A 21875-nucleotide genomic window follows, 5' to 3' on the forward strand; every position below is an offset into this window, starting at 1 on the left:
GATCAAACGAATGAATAAATGAAAAAAAGGTAATAATATTTCCAAAAGAGAAATCTTAATTTTTTACTTTATTTATGTCTGACACTAACATTCTTTATTAGTATCATTTAAAATGTATTTAAGATGATCAAACTATGGAAAAGCGGCCATAAAAACATTGTGCTTGCTTCAAACTATAAGTGAAAAAATGTATTTGCACCTCAATGTTAAAATGCAAAGTTTATATAAAATTTTTCCTTGTGGTATCACATCTAAACTTTAAAAAGACTAATAATCTTTGTGATATATTTGGGTTTAGTAAATTAGTAAAATTATATTCAACAACTCAGCCAAAGTTTCCAAAAAGAACAAAAAGAAAAAAATTAAATTTTTTTGAACTTTTGAAATGCAGCCTACCTCACATTTTCTTCAAAAAGTCTTAAGATCTGCTTTCAAAATATTGACTAAAATTATATTTTACTTAGATTAACAGCTATCAATCAGCTATAACAAAGAGCATGATTTAATTATTCACTGGTTATTATTATTATTATTATTATTATTTATTATTTATTATTATTTTTTTTTTCAGAACCAGGGATTGAACTCAGGCCCTTGTGCTTGCCAGGGAAACACTTATTCCACTGAGCCATCTCCCCAGCCCCTACTGGTCATTATCTTTTAAAATATCTGAGAGAGATTAGAGAAACAAAACCTTATACAATAACATCTAAAAAAAAAAAAAAAATGAGGGCTTCCAAGATAGCTCAGCGGATTAAAGCACCTGCTTAGACAGACACAGGGGCCGGGGGTTCAATCCCCACCATGCCGTGCTGGCCCTGCCCCCGAGGCATGCTGAGATGGTGATTGAGACTGGGAATGGTGACATGAGCCTGTAATCCCAGCACTTGTGAGGCTTAAAACAGAAGGATCACTACAAGTCCAATCTGTGTAGTGAGACTCAGTAGACCCTGTATTAAATACATTTTAAAAATAATAAAAATAAAAAATAAAACAATGACATACTTAGGAATCGATAATGAAGGAATGAAAGAACTTTATATGGAAAACTACAATATGCTGAAAAAGGAGATCAAAGAAGACATTATAAAACAGAAAGATTTCCCTTATTCTTGTAGAGACAGAACCAATATAGTGAAAATAGCCATACTTCCAAAACTATTATACAGAATTAATGCAATCCCAATCTAAACCCAAACAGCATACCTCACAGAATTAGTAAAAACAAGCCTAAAATTTATAGGGACCAGAAGAGACCTGGAATAGCAAAGCAATTCTGGGCAATAAAGACAGAGAATGGGCATTACAATCCCCAATTTGAAGATATATTACAAACCTACCATGATAAAAACAGGATGGTACTGGCAAACAGACCCTAGAATCAGTGAACAGATGAGAAAATTGAGAAACTACTCCAAGCACACTCAGCTGCCTTATGTTTAACAAAGGAGCCAAACAACGTCAATGAAAGACAGCCTCTTTAAAAACTGGTGCTAAGAAACATGACTTCCCACATGCCAAAGAGTAAACCTAGACCTATATTTCTCACTATGCACCAAACTAAAACCAAACTGGGATCAAAGGTCTAAATATTAAAACAGAAACATATCTGCTGGAAGACAGAATTCATAGAACACTTAAAGAGGTAGGGGGCTGGGAAGATAGCTCAGCAGTCTAAGCACCTGCCTGGCAAGTGCAAGGACCCAGGTTTGATCCCTAGTAGCACATGCTGCACTGGTTCTAGAGCCCCAGGCGTGCCGAGCTGGCCACCAAAACTGGACGTGGTGGTGCACACCTATAATCCCAGCACTGGAGAGGCTGAGACAAGAGGATCACTACGTGTCTGAGCTGCATAACAAGACCCTGTACCAAATAATTAACAAATAAATAAACAAACAAATAGCCACAGACATAGGCAGAGACTTTACGGACCCAGGAAACCCAGGAAAATATTTCCTTGATAACCCAGGAAATATTACAAAGAATCAATGACTGGAATCACACTAAAAACTTAAAAATATTTTGCACAGCAAAATAAATCACCAACACAGTATAGAGACAGCCTACAGAATGGGGAAAAAATGTATCAGCTATTCCTCACACAAAGGACTAACATCTAGAATATGTTAAAAATCTGAAAAAATAAGACCCCTCCAAATTCAAAGATACAATCCAAAAATGGGCATCTGAAATGAACATATTTCTCAGATGAATCACAAACAGCAAATACATTTAAAAACTGTCCCACAGAACTGGCCATTCAAAAAAATGCAAACTGAAATACCACCAAGATTCTCTCCAAAAAGAATGGCAATCATTAAGAAATCAAACAGTGGGAGTGTAAATTAGTACATTATTATGGAAATCAGTGTGGAGCTTCCTCAAAACACAAACTAGAGGTTCTCTTTGACCCAACTATTCCTTTTTGATGCATCTTCCAGAGTTAAAAGCTTCATGCCACAGTGTTACATTCACACACGTTTGTAGTAGTACAACTTACAATAGCTTAACCTTAGAAACAGACCATATGCCCATCAATGGTGAGTGGATAAAGAAAATGTGGTTTCTATACACAGTGGAACACTTATTCATTCATTAAGAAGCATGAATTTGAGATATTTTTGCATAAATGGGGACACCTTGTGACCATAACTTTAAGTGACTAAGTGAAAATAAGTGCTACATGTTTTATATCATATTGTTTCTTATTTTGAGAAAACCCACAGGGAAAATAAGGAGCAAAGTGCAGAGTGGGGATTGGGAACAGGAGGAACAGTGTGCTCAAATGGGTAGGCAAACAAGGGAAGTGCAGTGGGGGAAGGGCAGGAGGAGAATAGAGGTTAAAAAAAGGAAAAACATGGAAAGCAAGCTTCTGTACATGAAGAGGGGAAGAAAAATTGAAGGGAAAGGAAAGGAATGACAAGAAATAAATAAAAATAAAGAATTACGATATATTATGTACAGGTACAAATACCCTAAGATAAATGTGATCACTATGTATAGCAAACATGTGCCAATAAGTGAGTAAAAATATAAAATATATGCTGAAGACATGAATTTTAAATTAACACACTAGTGAATTTTATAAAAAGCTATAAAATTGTTACATATTAACACATAGCTCAGTCTATAATGTATATCTTTTGATTATAAGTAGTGACACTTTATAGCCCACCAAGGCCTGCTCCAGGCAAGCGCTAGTGCCAAGGCTTACCGAGCACCTACTCGGGGCACCGTGCTCTTCCTGCCAGTTTTTCAGGACTGCACACAGGTTCAGCACCTCACAACAAGCACAGGGCTGCCCTCAATCTACGCTGTCTGGCTCTCTTTTATAAATGAGTATCACCAACCTAATTTGTTAATTACTAACCACCCTGGCAAAGACTTCTGGGTAAGCACAGGAGGGAAACACTGCACCCCGCACGGCTCTCCAGATACTCCGCAGCCCAGATGCTCCGGGCACATCCCTCACGCTGGGTCTGTGCTGGAACTGGCCACGACAAGCTTTCTTGATCTACACTTGGCTAAATTCCATCCACCATAAGGAACACCTTGTCCTTCAAGCCTTGTCCATCCAAGACCACACTTTTCTTACATAAGCACCGAACTAATATAAATAGGTCTTCTACAATTGTCTAAAGCATCCACTATTTTCTTGTAGAAAAACTCGGTAAGCTTCTCTTTCAACCTTTGTTAATAATTCTTAGCTTTGCTTAGGTATGCCTAAGAGACAAAGTTTTATAAAATTCCTATTAAAAGACACATCTTGCTTCACACTAATGCATTTTTGTTGAAGTAAAGACATGTTTAAAATTATTATCTGGGGCCAGGGAGATAGTTCAATAGAATAAGTGTGTGTCCCTGGCAAGCACAAGAGCCTGAGTTCAATACCCAGTTCCGCAAAAGCAAATAAATAAAATAAATTATCAATTACTAACTTGTTAAAACATAATGCATATGCAATTTGAATACGGATTTTTTTTTTTAAAGATCACTGAACTCACACAATGTATCTAACTTACAGCGCATTTATCTGGACCTACCTTTTCCAGAACTGGCAGCCAGGACACCACAAGATGTAAGTTTTTCAAGCAGAGCCAGTCTCCGCTGCTGGCGCACTCCCTTAACATCTGGATCGCTAGGTCCGCTTGGCCTTGACCCATGGCAACCTATGAAACAACAGGGGAAGGTCTGTAGCGTATGGCACCACTGGAAGAGAGTAACAAAAATGATAAACTCTGAACCTCCTTTGCTGGCCTTAATATCAAGTTACGAAGAAGAACCAAACTAATAAGTTACTCATCCTCTCCAAGAATGTGAATTTAAAAATTTATATGCGTACTTTAACTTTCCTGCCAAAGTTACTGCTATCAGACACAACCTGTAGCACAGGGCTCCGTGCCTTCAAACACCTCACTGATAACTGAATACTGTTCTATAAATGTACTCATGTACTCTGCCCATGAGTGGGATGCCCTAGGGTAGGTGAGCAACTGCCCACCTGAGCTTAACCGAGTTGCTACCTTACTGTCTACCAGCTGTACTTGGCTTTGTGAAATTCTTATTTTTCAACTTTTGCTTGCAATGAAATACCTGGGTTTTTGAATTATTTTCCTAGCCAAAAAGGTTTATTCACTTGCCATAAGCTGAGGATAAATTTAATTTACAAAGTCATTTGTAAATTAACTTAAAAAAATAGACAATCTGAACAAATAAAAGCTCCTACTCAAGAAAGCATACTGAATAAATTTTACTCTAAGTAATGTATTCCTTTACTTTTGTTTAAGCTTTTGCAGGTAAATGTTATAATAATTTATTATAAAGGCATCCAAGTAGAATTTTATTTATTTATTTCTTGGTGGAACCGGGGATTGAACTCAGACCCTTTCGCTTGCCAAGCAAGTGCTTATTCTACTGAGCCATCTTCCCCGCCCCAGAATTTTTAAAGATATTCTCAAAATGTGAGCCAAAGTCCTAGTTTCCTGCTGCTGCTCTATCAAGTTACCACAATTTTAGTAGTTTCACTCAAATTCCTATTTTAGACTTCTGGAGGTTTTCACAATCTAAAATGGAGGTGTCTGGATTTGAAAATAAATGTAGTATTACATGGCTGCTTTTATTCTGAAATCTCTGAGAGAAACCCTTTTCCTTGCCTTGCCCAGCTTTGGGGAGCCAGTTACCTCCCTTCACAGCAACCCAGTCCATCTTGAAGACCTGCAGCACGATCTCTCCGTCCTCTGACCTCCTGTCCTGTACGTCACTCTCCCTGCTGCCTGCCTCCTGCCTCCTGGGTCTGGGTCTGGCTCCCGCCCCCGCCCCCGCCCCCGTCCCCGCCCCCCTCCCCGCCCCCATAAAGACCCTTGTGATTATGACTGCGCCCACCTGGATAATCCAGGCTACTTTTTTACTTGCAGAACCCTTCACTGTATGTATCTGTAGAGTTATTTTTGCTGTAAACATATGCACAAGTTCTGCAGACTGAAACCTAAGCCACCTTTTTGGGAACTACGTGGCCTAGCACAACAAAAACTGCAGCAGGACGCAGAGGCAGGAGCAGACCAGCTGGGCACTGGGGCGCACCTGGTGGTAACACGCTCCACTTCTTTCCGCATTAGCAAGCTCTTGAAGTTCCTGAGAAGGATCGGCGCCCGGGGAAATAATAATCAAAATGGGCTCAATTTCCAGGGTCTCTTTGTATAAACGTTTGAGATTTAGAGGAAGTGGTGATAATTCTTTCAGCCCTACAAGACATGGTAAAGGAATTAAAAAATAAAAAGCAACATCAGCATAAAAAGTCTTCTCAAGTAATTGCATGATGGAGAATACCTGAGTAAATTATCATATGTTCAAAGTTTTTGACTCTAAAATCATTCACATACTAATAATAACTATAAGTAATATTTATTCAAAGCCTAGAGTACCAACCATCCTATTTTCTTTTATTGGAGACAGGGCCCCACTCTGCAGTTCAGGCTGGCCTCAGACGCACGGCGCTCCTCCTGCCTCAACCTCCGGAGACGTACTGGGATTACAGGTGTGCACCCCCACTCCTGATCGGTGTGCCAATCACTATTCCAAATATTTTCCTCATTCATTACTTACTAATCATTACGACACTAGCTACCATGAATGCCACACTGACCAGATGAAGAGCAGATGCCCAGCACTGTGGTCTTACTGTGATTTCTCTCCCTACAAGAGGAGACTGGACCTTTCCATCTTACCGCGTCCCTTCTACATGCCATGCCACTGCAGTTTGTGTCTAGGTGTCCTGCAAAGCCATGGGTCAGGGGCGGCTTCTGGAGTTTGTGATTATTGTGAGTGTGCTGCTGCACCTGCCCCGGGGCAGGTAGTGTGAATTACAATGTAAAGAGGGGAGAGAGGCTACCTAGCACCAGAGCTGCTGCCGCCCTTGCTGTCTGCTCTCTGCTGCCATCAGGAATGGCTGCTCTCCACCATGTACGCTGCCCCGGAGCCAGTGAAGCATGCCCTGGAACCTCCACTTACTGCGAGCTACATAAGCCTTTCCTTCCTTAATTCTGGGTATTTTCTGAGCATTTTCCCAGCAATGAGAGAAGAGTAACTGAGACGCATGCCTATGGAGGAACTGAGTTCTAAATCATGCAGGACCATTTATGGCTCAGAGACGCCTCCCCAAACTCTCAGCTCCGAGGAGGGGCTTCTGGGAAGCAATGGGGGCACAAAAGGCGGTTCGACCTGGTCAGAGTGGGGCCTGGGGAGGGGGCTGGAGGAGTGGCCTCCCTCCCTGGCCCAGCCCCTCCCTCTGCTTGGGGTGGTCACAATGTGAGCAGCACTTCCTCCTCTAGGTTCCTCTGCAGAGCTGTCCCTGCCATGCAGCCAGCCAACCAGGGACTGTGACGGCGAGCCAAGATTAACCATCCTCCTTTACGTGACGGGCAGCTGGGGCCTGGCAGTGAGGAAGTGATGAAGGCACCGGGGTGAACAGTTTCCCTGTCCTGATGCAGGAGTTACTGCCTGTGCACATCACAAGTGCAGTGAACAACAGAATGTCTACGCCAGAGAAGGAAACACGCTGGGGTCATACATTTTTCTTGGCTGAGCGACCCTACATGAATCCCTGAGAGACTTTATGCCTTAGTTTTCGCAACTGTAACATAGAGATGCAAAGATCCACGGGTCCTTCAGGAGCAAAGCAGGCTGGAAGACTTCTGAGAAGCACCACGCAGTCGTCACCTTCTCTACGCTAAGATGCCACCAAGGGCACTGCAGTTTATTTACCTGCTTTCTGAACAACGCAGCCATGATGCGCAGCTGGCACTGTTCACCCACGTGTAGGAAAAGCAGCAATGCTGAAGGAAGCTGCTGCCCGCCGAAGGGGCTCGGCCGCGCTCTGCCTGCAGCACTCAGAACCAACTCGCCGCACCTGCCTGCTCGCAGCCCTCACCAGCTGCCGCACAGCGTCACTGCATCACGGAGCTGCAACTTGCCTATTACACTTAAATCTGTGCCGCTAAAGCTTGAGTGTTTCCATGATTACTATATTTAGGAAAAAAGCCTGTTTCAATTCAAAACTTGTCGGAATTTCTGTTGCGTATTCTACTATACTGGTCTGAGTTGAACTAAAAAGAATACTGCACAAAATTTAAAATAAATAGAGGATTCTGACGTCCCACAGAATGACTGCACAGGCAAGGGGCTCCCACATTCTCACAGGTGGCAAAGAGTGCAGGTCCTGCTCTCTCCTTTACGCCTTGGGGCTCTCAGGTAAGAGGACCTCAGGGCACAGCCGGTTCCCCACAGCTGACTCAGTGCTGCCTGCTGCAACAGCCCAGCTGTGCTGCTCTGAATGTGGGTACAGAGGAGCAGAACCAGTACTCAGATCTTTTGCAAAAGGAAGAGGAGCAAGAGATGGAGGAAAGAAGAAAGAAGCGTAGATTTCTGTAGCAAACACCGCATTCAATGCCATCAAATGGACAAAAAAAGGTATCTCCAGGTGTGAAAAGCATTTCACACCTCTAACACCAGCCTCTAGTCTCCAGAGTAGCAAAATACAATGCACAAAAGGCAAAAACAGGCTTTTTACCAAGTAAAACTTCCCCTCAATATTAACTTGAAATTTATATACTGCTTTCAGAGGCGTGCTTTATGGATTTTTTTACTTACATTTTTTCAGCACTAGAGGTTAATAAATCAGGGTCTCCAACATGCTAGACAAGTGCTATACCACTGAGCTGCATCTCCAGCCCACAAATTTTATTTTTTAACTAAGCTTAAACTGCTAACAGTTACAGTTTTGAAAATAAAAACAAAATATTCTGTACTGATTGCAGTGTAGAAAAATATTTTTATTCATTCAAGCAGTTATTCATGAACTCAATAAATGTACCAAGCCAATTAAATATATTATTTAATAAAGTGTCTCAAATCCTTAAAAATGTGCATGTTCTTGACTCAGCAACTAAAATTATTTAAGAAATAAGTCATGAAATAAACACATAACAGGTAGGGTGCTTCCACTGTAGCTGGAGGTATGAGCTAAAACCTGGGGAAAGACTTCAGGCTTCTAACAGCAGGAGTCTGTAGGTGTAATTCTCAAAAGCCAAAAAAGGAAATAAAGTCACAAAGATGTTGAAGTTAAGGGTAATTTCCTTAAAAGATTATTCACTAGGACAGGCAATAATGCAATGTATGTATACCTAGAGGCATAAGAAGAGTGGGAAGACACTCAGAGATGTTGCTACTATGAATGCTGAATAATGGACTAACAGGTGTCTCTTATGTTTTTATTCCTCTCTTCTGATTGCTGTAATTAGTATCTCTTACATGATTAAAATGTCAAAACATAATGGTATTTTCATATTAAATAATTATTGACACGTATTTTCTTGGAAAATATATGCCAATACAAAAAAGAAAGAATGTAAATTACCATGTCATTCCTTAATCTAATGAACAGACTGGAAACTTTGTAAGGGCAGGTATCACTCTGTACTGTTCAGAGGCTAATTTAGTTGAGTTAATTCCTAATTTTACATAAAAGCTAAACCTATGTTTGCTAATTCATTCTATGCAATATTTGAAAGCAAGGCATATCTTAAACTAGAGATTCTTTTCTGTTCTTGGCATGGAATATGTGCCAGCCTTGTTATCTTCTGAGGCGAGGTCTTACTACGCCAGATGTCTGAGCTGGAACTCGCCATTCCCCATGTAACGCCGGCAGTGCCGTGCGCGTCACTCGGCCGGCCTGCGTGTCACGTGTCCAGGAGATTCCCATAAACTGTCTCTGCAGCTAGGCAAACTGCGCACGTGCACTTAAACTAAACTAAGTAATTCTGACTGACGTCATGAGTGCTATCAGGGCCAGTCACCAATTATTATCTATTATTTATTAAAATTATTTAATAAAGTTGGCAGTGATAAATGTTAATTTTACTGTGAAATTATGTACATGTATAAATCATGAGAACCATGTTTTGCACATGATCCTTTATTTTTTTTTGACAAAAAGAGCTAAAAAAAAGTCAAGGGAATAACTTACCACTTTAATGTATTTTGCTTTACTTAGATAAAATATTGTGACCATAAAAAAGAAATACTTCATAGTTTATAAATTAAAAATTATTACTCCAAGATTTTTCAGGTACCTCAGTAAAGAAAGTTGCCCAACTAATATTAATCTACTACAGGTAGTCAGTGTAATGGATTCATTTTCCTCATTCATCATACCTGCCATACAGAGAGCTGTATCAGGTATACAAATTACTTTCCCTTTCTTAGAAAAAGAAACTGTCAAAAGGAACCACAAACATCAATGAAAAGGAAATATAACAACCAAAAAACATGTGCCAAAGTCATTTTGTGGTAGACAGAATTTTAAAGATACCTCTTTTAACGTTCTGAAGCTCTGATTACACAGACACGAAACGAGGTGCTCCAGAGCGAGGACCTGCCCCGCTGGCTAACCCAGTCGTCACCGCTTGGGTCCGCAGATGCGTCAGGACAGAGGAGCAGTGTGCTTGGACACACAGGAAAGCCCGAGACATGGGAAGCATGAAAAGGAACCGAGTTCCTGCTCCTGGAACCACACCAAAGAACACAGGCTGCCTCAAAAGGCAGGGAAAAGACCAAAGAATGGACAGGAAGCAGGAACCTCAGTCCTCCGTCGCCACGGGGCTACACCAGAGCAGCGGACGTGGGCTTTTCTGGGTCTCCCTCGTAAGAGCTGCAACAGCCAACACAGACTTGACTGATGAACAGTGGCAGCAGATTGTGGTAATAAATGGCCACTGCTTTTAAAATTTAAATTTATAGCAACAGTAGCAAACCAATGTGTATGTGCTGGGCCATTTCCTCCCCCTAGAGGTACACTTCACATCTAGGTTCAGCAACGGAAGCAACATGCATGAAACGGGATGAGAACACAGACAGACAAGAAGCAGGCTGTAAAACTAGGAAACCTGCACAGCTTAGAAAATCTTTCTGATGCAAAACCAGCGAAGGTGGTATTTTCTCTTGCTACGCAGCCCCACATGGCAGCATAAGTCTGTGGATTTCTGGATCTTCCATCCACACTACACAGCACACTTCTCAAACAGTTCCAGAGCACCAAAATTAAATCAGAATTACAGAACTCAGAAAACTTGCATCTGGTGCCATAATCTTTAAAAAATATTACAGAAATGCAGTACACACGTTTCTGCTGGGATGAGGGACAGCATAGACATATGCTCCACCTGAACAAAGCAGTCTTTTCCCAGGATTTTTCATGGTGACACTGGAAAGAAAACCTCTTTTTTCCATTCATCACGAGGTACAACATGTGGCTAAGGAGGTCATGGCAGCCTTATCCACTAGAATGTGAAAAAAACCCTGCAACTTAGAGGAAGCTATAAGCAGGAATTAAAGCAAGAGGCTAAAATCAATGAAGATGCAGAGAAAAAGTCAACAGAAATTTGTGCTGGGGGTGAAAAGAGAGACAAACTCCAATTACAAGACAGAACAATCTGACACTGCAGATGACCATGGGATGAGTTGGCAAGAGGGCAGCTGAGTACTGCTTATTTAAACCAATACATTCCCTTTTTGCATGCAAGGGAGTTTGGCACGGGTATCTTTCATTTCCAACCAAGAGTGTGGTGGACAGATATTCTGCCAGACATGACTGTCTTACTCATCTTCCCAGCTGGGACCAAATACCTGACAGCCAGTTTGAAGAAGAGAGAGTTACTGTGGTTCATGGCTTCAGAAATGTGAGTCCATGCCGACAGATTCAAAAGAAAACGGCGTGGAAGAAGGGCCTGCAGGGGCAGAGAGCTGCTCACGCGCGGGCCGCCAGAAAGCAGAGCAGGAAGGGAGGCGGCAGGAAGGGAGGCATGGCCTTCCAGGTCATTCCTCCAATGACCGACCAACTCAGGACCCACTCCTGAGCAGCGAGTTAGCCATAGCACCCCGAGAATCCAACTGCCTGCCACGCTGCTGCAGCACATCAGGCTTTGGAGGTACATTCCTGACCTAAACCACAACACTGACGGATAAAACATTCGACCGGAAACGAATTCACAGGACACCTCCTCTCCACACGTAAGGAATGGAAGCCCGGGGTATCTACAGGGTCGTGTTTATGCGACCATCACAAATCAACTGACCAGTCCTAAAGACAACTCCAAATATAGTGGGCCTCAGTTCACCAATCATGCTTGTAGTTTGGTTGCAACCAGAATCATGGAAAGAATTCTGGGATCAGAATTGTGGACCGAATCAAGTTTGTGAATAGAGGCACCACTATACGTAAGGAAGAAGTAGGGTGTATTCTGGTAGGGAGGGCAGAAGATAGATATCTTATAAAAAACTAAATCTGTGTGTGTCCCCCAAAGAAGGTATGCAAAAGTTCTAATTGCAGAGGTTCAGAATGTGACCTAATTTGGAAATTAGATAACTGTAGATATAATTAGTTAACTACATTTGAGTAAAGTAGGTCCCCAATACAAATGACTGGTGTTCCTACAAGAATATAGTCATGAAAAAAAGATGGAAAGAATAAGAGATAACAATAAAGAAATAGCTCCGAGTAATGCAGCTGCAAGCAAGGAAACAAACGACAATGAGCAAACCACGAGAATCTAGGATCGATGCTCCTGAAAATACTGCACTTACCTAAGGTTTTACATACAAACAGAGCCATGGCACTCTGCAGCCGGTCCGGTCTGAGAGCCTGGACTACAAGAACCTTAAAAGAAAATGCAGAGTATTTTTAAATAAACTTCTGACAATGCCTTTTACTAAATAATAATTAATTTTAACTATATGTTTATTAAGATACATGAATACTTATGATTCTTACAAAATCAGTACTTCTTATGTTCTAAATTGTCACAATGGGCTTAGAGCAAGGCATCCCTTTACTATACAAAGCTTTGTTGAAATAAACGTAAGCCTGCCATCTAAAGTAAACAGAGGGCCAGCACTGCCCTCAAGATCTAAAAAGTGAGCAAACGGCAGGTGAAAATAGAAGAACACAGGCTAAGAAATCCTAGTGGCAACAAATGGAAGCCCAGAAATCTTCCCTAAAAACTTCAAATCACTAACTTTGTGCTGAATTGTGTGTATTATGATAATCTTAGATGTATAAGTTTTCATTCCTTGATGTTTTATTCTTTCCTTTATAAGCACATTTGTTGGGAAAAAAAATTCACTGTACAGTACACAAAGTCTAAGAGGACATGTCCCACAATCAACAGCACAAGGAAGAAATCAACAGCAGGGCCGTGGACTCAAGCCCCAGCTCCCAGAGAGCTCTCCCATTCGAGGCTTCATACAGCCAAACTACGGAGTAGAACCGACCAGGAGACTTCTTCATTCTGCTTGTGTTCTTTCCTCACTCAAGTCTTTTCCTTAGATAAGCTTCTGGAAGATGAGTGAAGAAACCCCATAATTTGTTATCTTTCTTCCATAGACATATCGATATCATACCTGTAAGATCTTTTGGATTACAAGCAGAAAATGAGAAAAATGGCAGTGGAGACAAGCCTGCCAGCACCTGTTCTGGATAGGGTGGTAAGGGCAGAAAGTGCTTCTCTCACAGGAGGGGATAAAAAGGTTATGTAATAATCTAACTCTAAATGATTTCTGAATGAAACACTTTAAATATCTTTACATTTGGATGCTCAATTTTACCTGCTGAAATAAGGAAACTTTCTTCGCAAGAATGGCTGGAAACTCTTGCTCACACGCTGAGCTGTGGTAGTAAGGGCGCCACAGGGCTGCATCTTCGAAGCAGAGGGTCTGGTAAAGACCGGGGAGGGCAAGCTAAAAGCAAAAGAACAACGTATGTTGAGCTACAGGAAAATAGACGTACATGCATGTGTTTTGAAAAACACTAAAAAAGCAAATGAAGACCAATTATTACTTTTTAACTTTCTCTTGGCTTAGCTAATGTTTCCTACATCATAAACAGTACAGTATTTCATGTTAAAACCAGGATTTTTTTTTAAAGCTTTCTGGGGGCTGGGAGATGACTCAGTGGAATGAGCACTTCCCTGGCAAGTGCAAGGGCCTCAGGTCAATCCCCGGCTCTAAGAAAAAAAAAAAAAAAAAAGCTTTCTGAAGTGGTATAAGTCAATACTCATAAATTAAGAAATCTTTTTTCTATGTAAAAACATTTACCCCTAGCTATTTCCACCTTCTGCAGAAAAATGCTGTCATTAAAATCAACGATACATTTTAGAGACTGCCACAACTGAACTGCCAAACTGTGTCGTGGCTCATCCATAATGCCAGCCACATCAGCAGGTAAGTCCGTGACACGTTCTCCACAGTGTGAGTTTGCTCTTGGCACAGACTCTCGGTATCGGACACATTCAGCTGTCGTCCTACTAGTGCTGGAGGAAAAACAGAGCTGAACGGTACTTAAGGCAGTGAGAACAGACTTCATTTGAGCTTACTGCACTAGGGGAAAAGGGCTGCCCGAATAGAACAAAGTTCAATACAATGTGGGCGAGTGGTAACGCAGAGCCCTGAAGCCAGTAGGGAGCACCCTTGGGAAAGTGGGGAATGGGGCCTCTGCACAGCCTGCTAACCCGTACTCTCAAAGGCACGTCAAAGTGAGCAGAATCCCCTGGGGGACAGCGGAAGGTAAAGAGGTCAGTGCGAAACCAAGGCTGACAGGCAGGGAAGCTGGGAGAGCTCTGCTTAAGCCAACCAGCAGAGGTCCTGCTAAAGGGAGATACGCACACACAGATGTACACACACACACACACGGTTATACACACACATGTACAAGGATGCACACATTCATGCACATGGGTATATACATGCATATACATGGGTGCATACATACCTGGATATACACATGCCTTGTATGATGCACACACATGGATGTATGCATATACATACATGAATTACACATGCACGTGCATGGATGTATACATATACATGGGTGTGCATGTGTATATAGATATACACACATGTACTCACAGATATACACACATACACACAGATGTACACATGCATGTATGTGAGTGTATACTTATACATCAATGCACACAAATACATGGGTGTACACATGCATGAATGGCACATACACATACACACACATGAATGGCACATGCACATACATGGATATATACATATACATGGCTGAACATGTGCATATACACAGATATACACATATGCATGCATGAATATATACACACAGAGATGTACACTGTATATACACAGATGTACACATACACGGATGCACACATACATGGATGTACACATGCATATGTAAGGATGTACAAATACATGGATATGCACATACATGGATGCACATATACAATGGATATACACATGCATATATATGGGTGCACACATACATTGATGTACATATACACAGATGCACACACACATGCATGGATGTACATATATACCTGTGTGGATATACACATACATAGATGTACATACACACAGATGTACATATACACATACATGGATGTACGCATGCATATATGTGGATACACATACATATACATGCATGAATACACATGCACATGCATGGATGCACATATAAGAATATACATATGCACATACACAGATGTACACATGCAACACAGATATACACATACACGGATTACACATGCACATACTTGGGTATACACATGTATACCCACGGATGTGGCCCAGGACGCTGACTAAAGTTTGGTCAAACACAAATTCTTCATCCCTAGTATAATGCTAACTTGCAGTAAGCATCAAATAAATGATTAATGAAGAAAATAATGACTGATATAAAGTAGAATTCATTTAATTCAATACTTTTTAAAAATAAATATATAACAAGCAGTAGTAAAAGAGTCCAGATTTTGCTTCAAGGTGCCCAACTTTGAACACTGCCTCCACTTCCTAAGTGACTATAAGCAAATGATCTTTAGTTTATTTTTTATTTATTTATTTATTCATTCATTCATTTTGTATTTTAGGGAAGGGTCTACAGGGTGCTCAGGGTCTCCTACTAGATTGGACTCTTAGGGATCCACCTATTTATAGCTTCCTAAGAGCTGGGATTACAGGCGTGCGTCACCAAACCCAGTCTCAACTGTCATCTCAGCACGCCCCAGGTACAGGGCCAGCACAGTAGGGATCCTTAGCTTAAATAAAGACAAGAGTATCTACCTCCTGATGTTACTGGAAATGCATTCATTTTTGCATAATGGCTCGAATATACTAAGTCATCACTGATTGCTAGCTAAACTTAATTACCATAGACTGATATAAAATGCGAAAAAAAACCCAGAAGAAATAAGGGGAGAAAGGAACAGACAGATAGATAAACAAATGGTATTGATGAAAAGTGTATTTGTCTTTCATTTCCCATAAAAATACTACTCTAACCTAAGGGAAAAAAACAACATGTGCAATGGTTGAGAGGTGGGGCATGAAGAAGGGGATTCTATATTTGGAAGAACTATATATTACACACATTCTATTTTGTGAATGAAAGATTTAAATTAAATATTGATTAAAGAACTAGATGCTGAGGAGATAGCTCAGTGGAATGCATGCTTAGCAGGCGCAAGGTCCTGAGTTCAATCTCTGGTACCACAAAAAAAAAAAAAAAAAGAACCTAATAATAATAATTCTTTGGTGTGACTTGAGTAATTTTAACCTATTCACAAATTTATCAAGAATATGGATAAACAGCACATAAAAATGCCAACAGAAATAACTAAAATACATAAAAACATTAAACTATCTCTCAGGTAGAAAAAGAGTACCTTTAATGTGGCCACGGCCCAGCTTCTTTCCTGGTCTATCCAGGATGGAATTTGATCGCGTATTCTCTGTTGAGAATCCTTTAATAAAAGCAGTGATTTTTCTGAGCATACATGGTAAGACATAAAGTTTAAAAATAGCAATCAACGGGGCCAGGGAGATGCCTCAGTAGAATCAGCACTTCCCTGGCAAGCTCAAGGGCCTGAGTTCAGTCCCCAGTTCCACAAAAAAAAAAAAAAAAAAAAAAAAAAATCAATCAGCTATTTTATGAACACTATTTTGAAAAAATACCCATTCTATGTATTATTTCTTCATATTTTACAAGTTAGCACAAAAAATAATGTATTAAGAGGACCACTTAGACAAATGATGAATTCACTCACTGTAAATAATCTTTCACAAAAGCTTGAGATAAATTTAAATGTCAAAAGAAATTGTCATAAAACCACATTATTCTCAATAATGTCCTGCATTTCAGATATGCTTGAGGTTCCCTGTCTTATTTTTAGTCTACTGATTAAAGAATATCCATTACTTATTCAAATAAAAAGTACTAAAAAGATGAATTAGAAAAAAGTTATCAGAAGCTTTACGGTAATTTTTAAACTTACATTATATATAATTTATCCTATTTATTATAAAATGTTGGATTTTTTTCCTATAGACAAAGAATTTTTCTTGAAGCAAAATACACATATAAAGAAAAATTAACTATATTAATCTCCTGATATTTAATATTATTCTCAAAAGAATGTTGGTCTTCAAAATCATAAAACATTCTAAATTCACTTTATGGGAGGGCAAGAGAGGCCAGGACATATGTCTCTAGCTAAAGTATAATTTAAATAATAATTTTAAACTCATTTGAAACAAAATACACCTCACAAAGCTAAACTAGGACCCTTTTCTTTGAATAAGATAGTGACATTTTATTTTAACTTACAGCTTTCCGCAGCATATCTCCAACAACCACACCTGTAAATGTGTCCCATTCCTATCAAATAAAAACATGAAGAACACAAAAATATAAACATAATAACAAAGTTATTTTAAATTGTCTTATATAATGGCTTATAATGCAACTCTCTAAGACTTTCACATCTTTAACAATATAAGAATGTCAAGAGCCAATGCAAAGTATTAATGAAAACTACTAGAAATAATTTTATTAAAATAAAAGTCATTTGTAGGAAAATGAATGCGCCTTCAGACTACAATGCTAAGTTAAACAGACACAAAAACTTCAGTATCAGATGGTTTCGCTGAGAACTCCGAAGTACAAATGATTTAAAGAGTAAATAAAATATATCTGACAGGAGCAAGAGAGGGAGGCCACTTTCAGATGGGAAGGGGAGCGAGAGATGAAGAGAAAGGGACGGAGGGAGAAGCAGACGCAGCGCAGCGCGCGCACCCGAGTCGCCATGAGCACTGTGCTCATCACGAATGAGAACATGCACGGTACACTCCTAACATTTTAAAAGTACATATAACTACCTACATATGTGAGTTTCAGCACCTAAAATTTAAATTTCTACTTCAATTAACATTTCTTTCTACCTGTTAATTTGTTCTTTTATATGATATTTCTAATAGATAAGCAATAAGGCCTATAAAAATTTAAACATTGTGTATACTAGTTAAAATTAAACTTAACTACCTTTCTTTAAGAGTGGGATAAGATTGCCATTAATCTTTAATTTTTTTAATTTTAAAGAGAGTACAAATCAGAATTAAAACAAAAATGACAAGTGATACAGAATTTCACTGAACGATGTACTATGAATTTCACAGTATAGTGTTGTCTTACAACCAGTTATAGGAGTCCTACAAATTAGATAATAACAGGTAAAATCACGCTATTTGTCATTCACTAACCAACAAAAAAAAAATTGAGAGTAATATGGAAAAACTACCAAAGTAATATGCTTTCTGCTTTTATATCTACTCTTTCTATGATAACTATGAAGCCACATAAAATTAAAATGGGTAAGATGACTACCAAAATTTATGAGAAAAATGTTTTCCTTCCCTAGTGGTAGTTTATTTATATCTTAGGATCAAAAAATAATGAACATAAGGTCTTATATTACATAAAAGATATTGACCAGGGTGAAAAGAACTGTACAGGAGAAGGAAAAGACATGAAAGTTAACACAATTCAAAGGAGTCAAGTTAATAAATCCAGGGACAACTCTACAAGTGAACCATGTCTAAAGGCTTTCGAAGGGTCAACAAGATAGCTCAGTGGACTAAGCACCTGCTTAAGCAAGCGAAGGGACCAGGGTTCAATCCCTAGCACCCCATGCCATGCTGGCCCCATCCCCCAGTGAGCCAAGACAGCTACCAAGCGCTGGGGAGGCCGAGACAGGAAGATCACTTATGAGCCCAAGTTGCACAGTGAGACCCTATGCCAAATACATCAATGTAAAAAAATAATAATAATTTTAAAAAGGAGCTGGGGAAAACAGCACAGGCAGAACTGCAAGCAGTCTTCCTTCCCAAGAGAAGGGAACTCAGAAGATGGTCAGAATCTGACCAAGGAGCGGCAAAGGTTACCAGGGCAAAGTGCATGGCATTTGCTTCCTGGCTGCCACACTCTTACTCTATGATAGTTACATAATAATGAGGAAAAACACTTAGAAACATTTTTTTTTTTAATTATAAGCAGAGCAGAGATGAATTCTAGCTCAAGGGAGGCTCTTCTCAAGTTTCAGAGAGTCATGTGGAAGACCAAATGCAAGGTCACAGACAAGAAGATAACTGATACATGAAGCAATCAGTATCCCAAGTCCCAGAGACCTAGCCACTGACTCGCCTCCAGTGCAGGTTCTTGACAAGTCAGACAATAAACTGCTTCGCGGTTTCCATTCATCAGTTCCACTACCTAGGCCAGGAAAAGAAGAGGGCCTCTTCCAGCATACTGAGTAACAACAGGCCGAGGCTTGGATCATTTGGGCAGCCTGTTAAGTTATGTAAGCATTCGCCCTCTTCACCCTCACCCTGACATGTGGAGTTCTCCAAGGGTGACAGAGAACTAGGAAACAGCATTTTACTCTAAATTTCTACCTAAAATAAGAGATTAATAGTTTATATATGATTTATAACTTAAAGGAACTGTTGTTAATCTACCTAAAAGTACAGCTATCATCAAATTTCCATATAACTCTAGAATTTTTTCCTTGAATTCAACTTACATTTTCTTGAAAAATTTCAGGATGCATGCCTCGAACAAAATGCAAAGCAAACATCAGCTGGTCAGCCTGAAAAGAGTAACAGGTGTTAATAGGTATTTGGAAAAGCATAGTCTAAATCTTGGCTCAGAAAAGTCTGTTTGCTGTCCTCAAACTGCCTGTTTTCATCAGCATTCAAAATGGTCACCTACACAGAACACACAAAGCAGTAAAGTTTTCAGAGAAGTACTAATGATGTGGGGTTTTTTTGTTGTTTTTTGCAAACTTCTTTTATTTTGTTGTTTTTTGCAAACTTCTTTTATTATTTTTATTTTTAAAGAATGCAAAATAGTGACAGAAAAAAAGTATTTGAAACAACACAAAATTTCACTAAACACAGTAATAGGAATTTAGCAATGTTCGCTGTATTATATGATGCTATCTTCAAATTAGTTGTTCTGATTACCAGACATAAACGTGTAAGATTCATTTAAAGAAAAAACAACACCAAAGAAATTCAAAAGAGGAAAAAAAAAAGATCTAAAAAAAAATCGTTTTAAGCATTAACTGCTCCTTTCAAAAGACCAGCAGAAATCGACAACACATTTATCCAAACCATTCTGCATATATACCTACACATACCCGTCTTCCCTTCTTTCCTTTGTCCTTTTCCTCATCCCAGTTTTACTAGCAATGGGTTTGAGAGCTAGGGGAGGGGCCCAACTTTGAAAAGCAGGTTTACGTAAACTCCTCATATATTTCCTGAACTCTTGCCTGTGCATTTCACTAAAAAACAAAATGCAATTAACATACTGAGCCAGACAAAATCCAACCATGAGATCTCAGTCAGTTATTACTAATCAGATCGACTTCACACATTAGCAATCTTCGATTTGTCACTGTGTGGATATAAGCAGACAGGGGACTTCCTGCAATTATCACAGCTGCAATATTTTCTCTTTTCCAGATATTTACTAGCATTCCTAAATTAAATAAGAAATTGTACTGGACTATTTGCTTTCTATATTGAAGTCTTACCAATCAATGATGACCAATGGATACATAGGTGGATGGGTTACTACGTACAAAAGAGCAGCAAAGTGGAAACACGAAACACAAGTAGCTGAGATTATGTAACACAGAGGAAGCTACAGACAACATGTTACAGGTAAAACAAACGCATAACCAAAATGCAGGCTATGTTGTGCTTGGCACAGTTTTAAAGTGCACATTTACTGATGAGACTCCAAAGGAGTCTCTAAGCAACAGAATTAACTCTACTGTTCATATGGCAAGAGTCTATGCCAACATGCTTTGCAAAGCCAGGCCCCTAACATACATCTCAAACACATCAGTGTATAAAGTATCAATGAAATGCAAAGCACAGTTACCAACATGAGAGAATAATCTACTAAGAGCAAGCATCAGGAACTTCAAATGTAGGACAGTCTCCAAGAGCTCTGCAGATTAAAGAGCTGAGACCTTACGAGGGGACTCACACACCTCAGAAGGACACAATAGTTCTTCTTTTAATAATCAATCTATCAATCTATCTGTCAGTCTATCTATCTGGTACAAAGTCCTCCTATGCAGCTTGGACCCATAATGATCCTATTTCAACCTCCCAAATGCTAAAATTATAGGTGTGCGCCACCATGCCTGGTTTCAGAGTCCCCACCTTGTGACCAGGGTTCTAGGGCCAGCCTAGCACATGGTACCAGGAATCAAACGCAGGTCTTTACACTTGCCAGGCAGGCACTTAAGACTGCCCAGCTATCTCCTCAGCCTGTAAACAGTGTTTCTGAAAAGGGATGATGGAATAAAGTGGGAAGAACTTTTAGAAAAAAATAAGGTGCGTGCATGGGACAGCTTCTGGCGACCCTGTGCCGGCAGGACATGCTGGTCCCAGCCAAGGCACAGTGTGGTTGAGACCCTCTTGCACCCCCTTGGGACAACCGCCACCACTCCACAGCACCTCCCCCACCCCACGCGCCCAGTAGGAATTTAAGCCATGTTCTGGGAACCCCCATATCCATTCCTAGCCAAGCGCCAGTGAGTGTGTGGGAGAGCTTCCTGCTACCCTGCGACCACGGGACCTCCGGTCCCAGCCCAAGCACACCTTCGGTAACACCCTCTTCCACCCCCTAGGGAAAGTCCCACCACTCTGCAGCACCCCCTACCCCACGCACCGAGTAGGAATTTCGGCTTCAATCCAGGAACCCCCAGATCCAGTTCAAGCTCAAACCCAGTGTGTGGAAGAGCTGCCTCTCCCCCTTACTCCACCTTCTTCCCCCCAGACTCAACTCAGGCCTGGCATACAGCACTAGGGTAAAACCTTGTAGCTGCAATCCCTGCAGAGAGTGTAGGGGACAGAACCACCCAGCTAGTACAGGAGCACAACATCATGCCAGAGGGGTACAACAGGTTCACCCCCAAGGGCAGCAGCAGGAAGGAACTGAGCACAGCAGCCAGACC

At 40.3% G+C, this 21875-nt stretch overlaps 1 protein-coding gene across 1 annotated transcript in view; it reads right to left on the reverse strand.

Moving 5' to 3' along the window:
- Nucleotides 1–21875, reverse strand: part of Dync2h1 (dynein cytoplasmic 2 heavy chain 1) — a 298798-nt gene that overhangs the window by 96414 nt on the left and 180509 nt on the right. Inside the window, exons 70-76 of the mRNA XM_023709480.1 lie at nt 19425–19490; nt 17174–17224; nt 16233–16310; nt 13156–13287; nt 12136–12208; nt 5581–5741; nt 4044–4169 (exon numbers count right to left, since the gene is read on the reverse strand). Of these exons, the coding sequence (XP_023565248.1) occupies nt 4044–4169; nt 5581–5741; nt 12136–12208; nt 13156–13287; nt 16233–16310; nt 17174–17224; nt 19425–19490 (687 nt within the window). The remainder of the gene's footprint in view (nt 1–4043; nt 4170–5580; nt 5742–12135; nt 12209–13155; nt 13288–16232; nt 16311–17173; nt 17225–19424; nt 19491–21875) is intronic.

This window comes from Octodon degus, unplaced genomic scaffold (assembly GCF_000260255.1).
Source record: "Octodon degus isolate 3935 unplaced genomic scaffold, OctDeg1.0 scaffold00012, whole genome shotgun sequence".
In the NCBI taxonomy this organism is placed as follows: Eukaryota; Metazoa; Chordata; class Mammalia; order Rodentia; family Octodontidae; genus Octodon; species Octodon degus.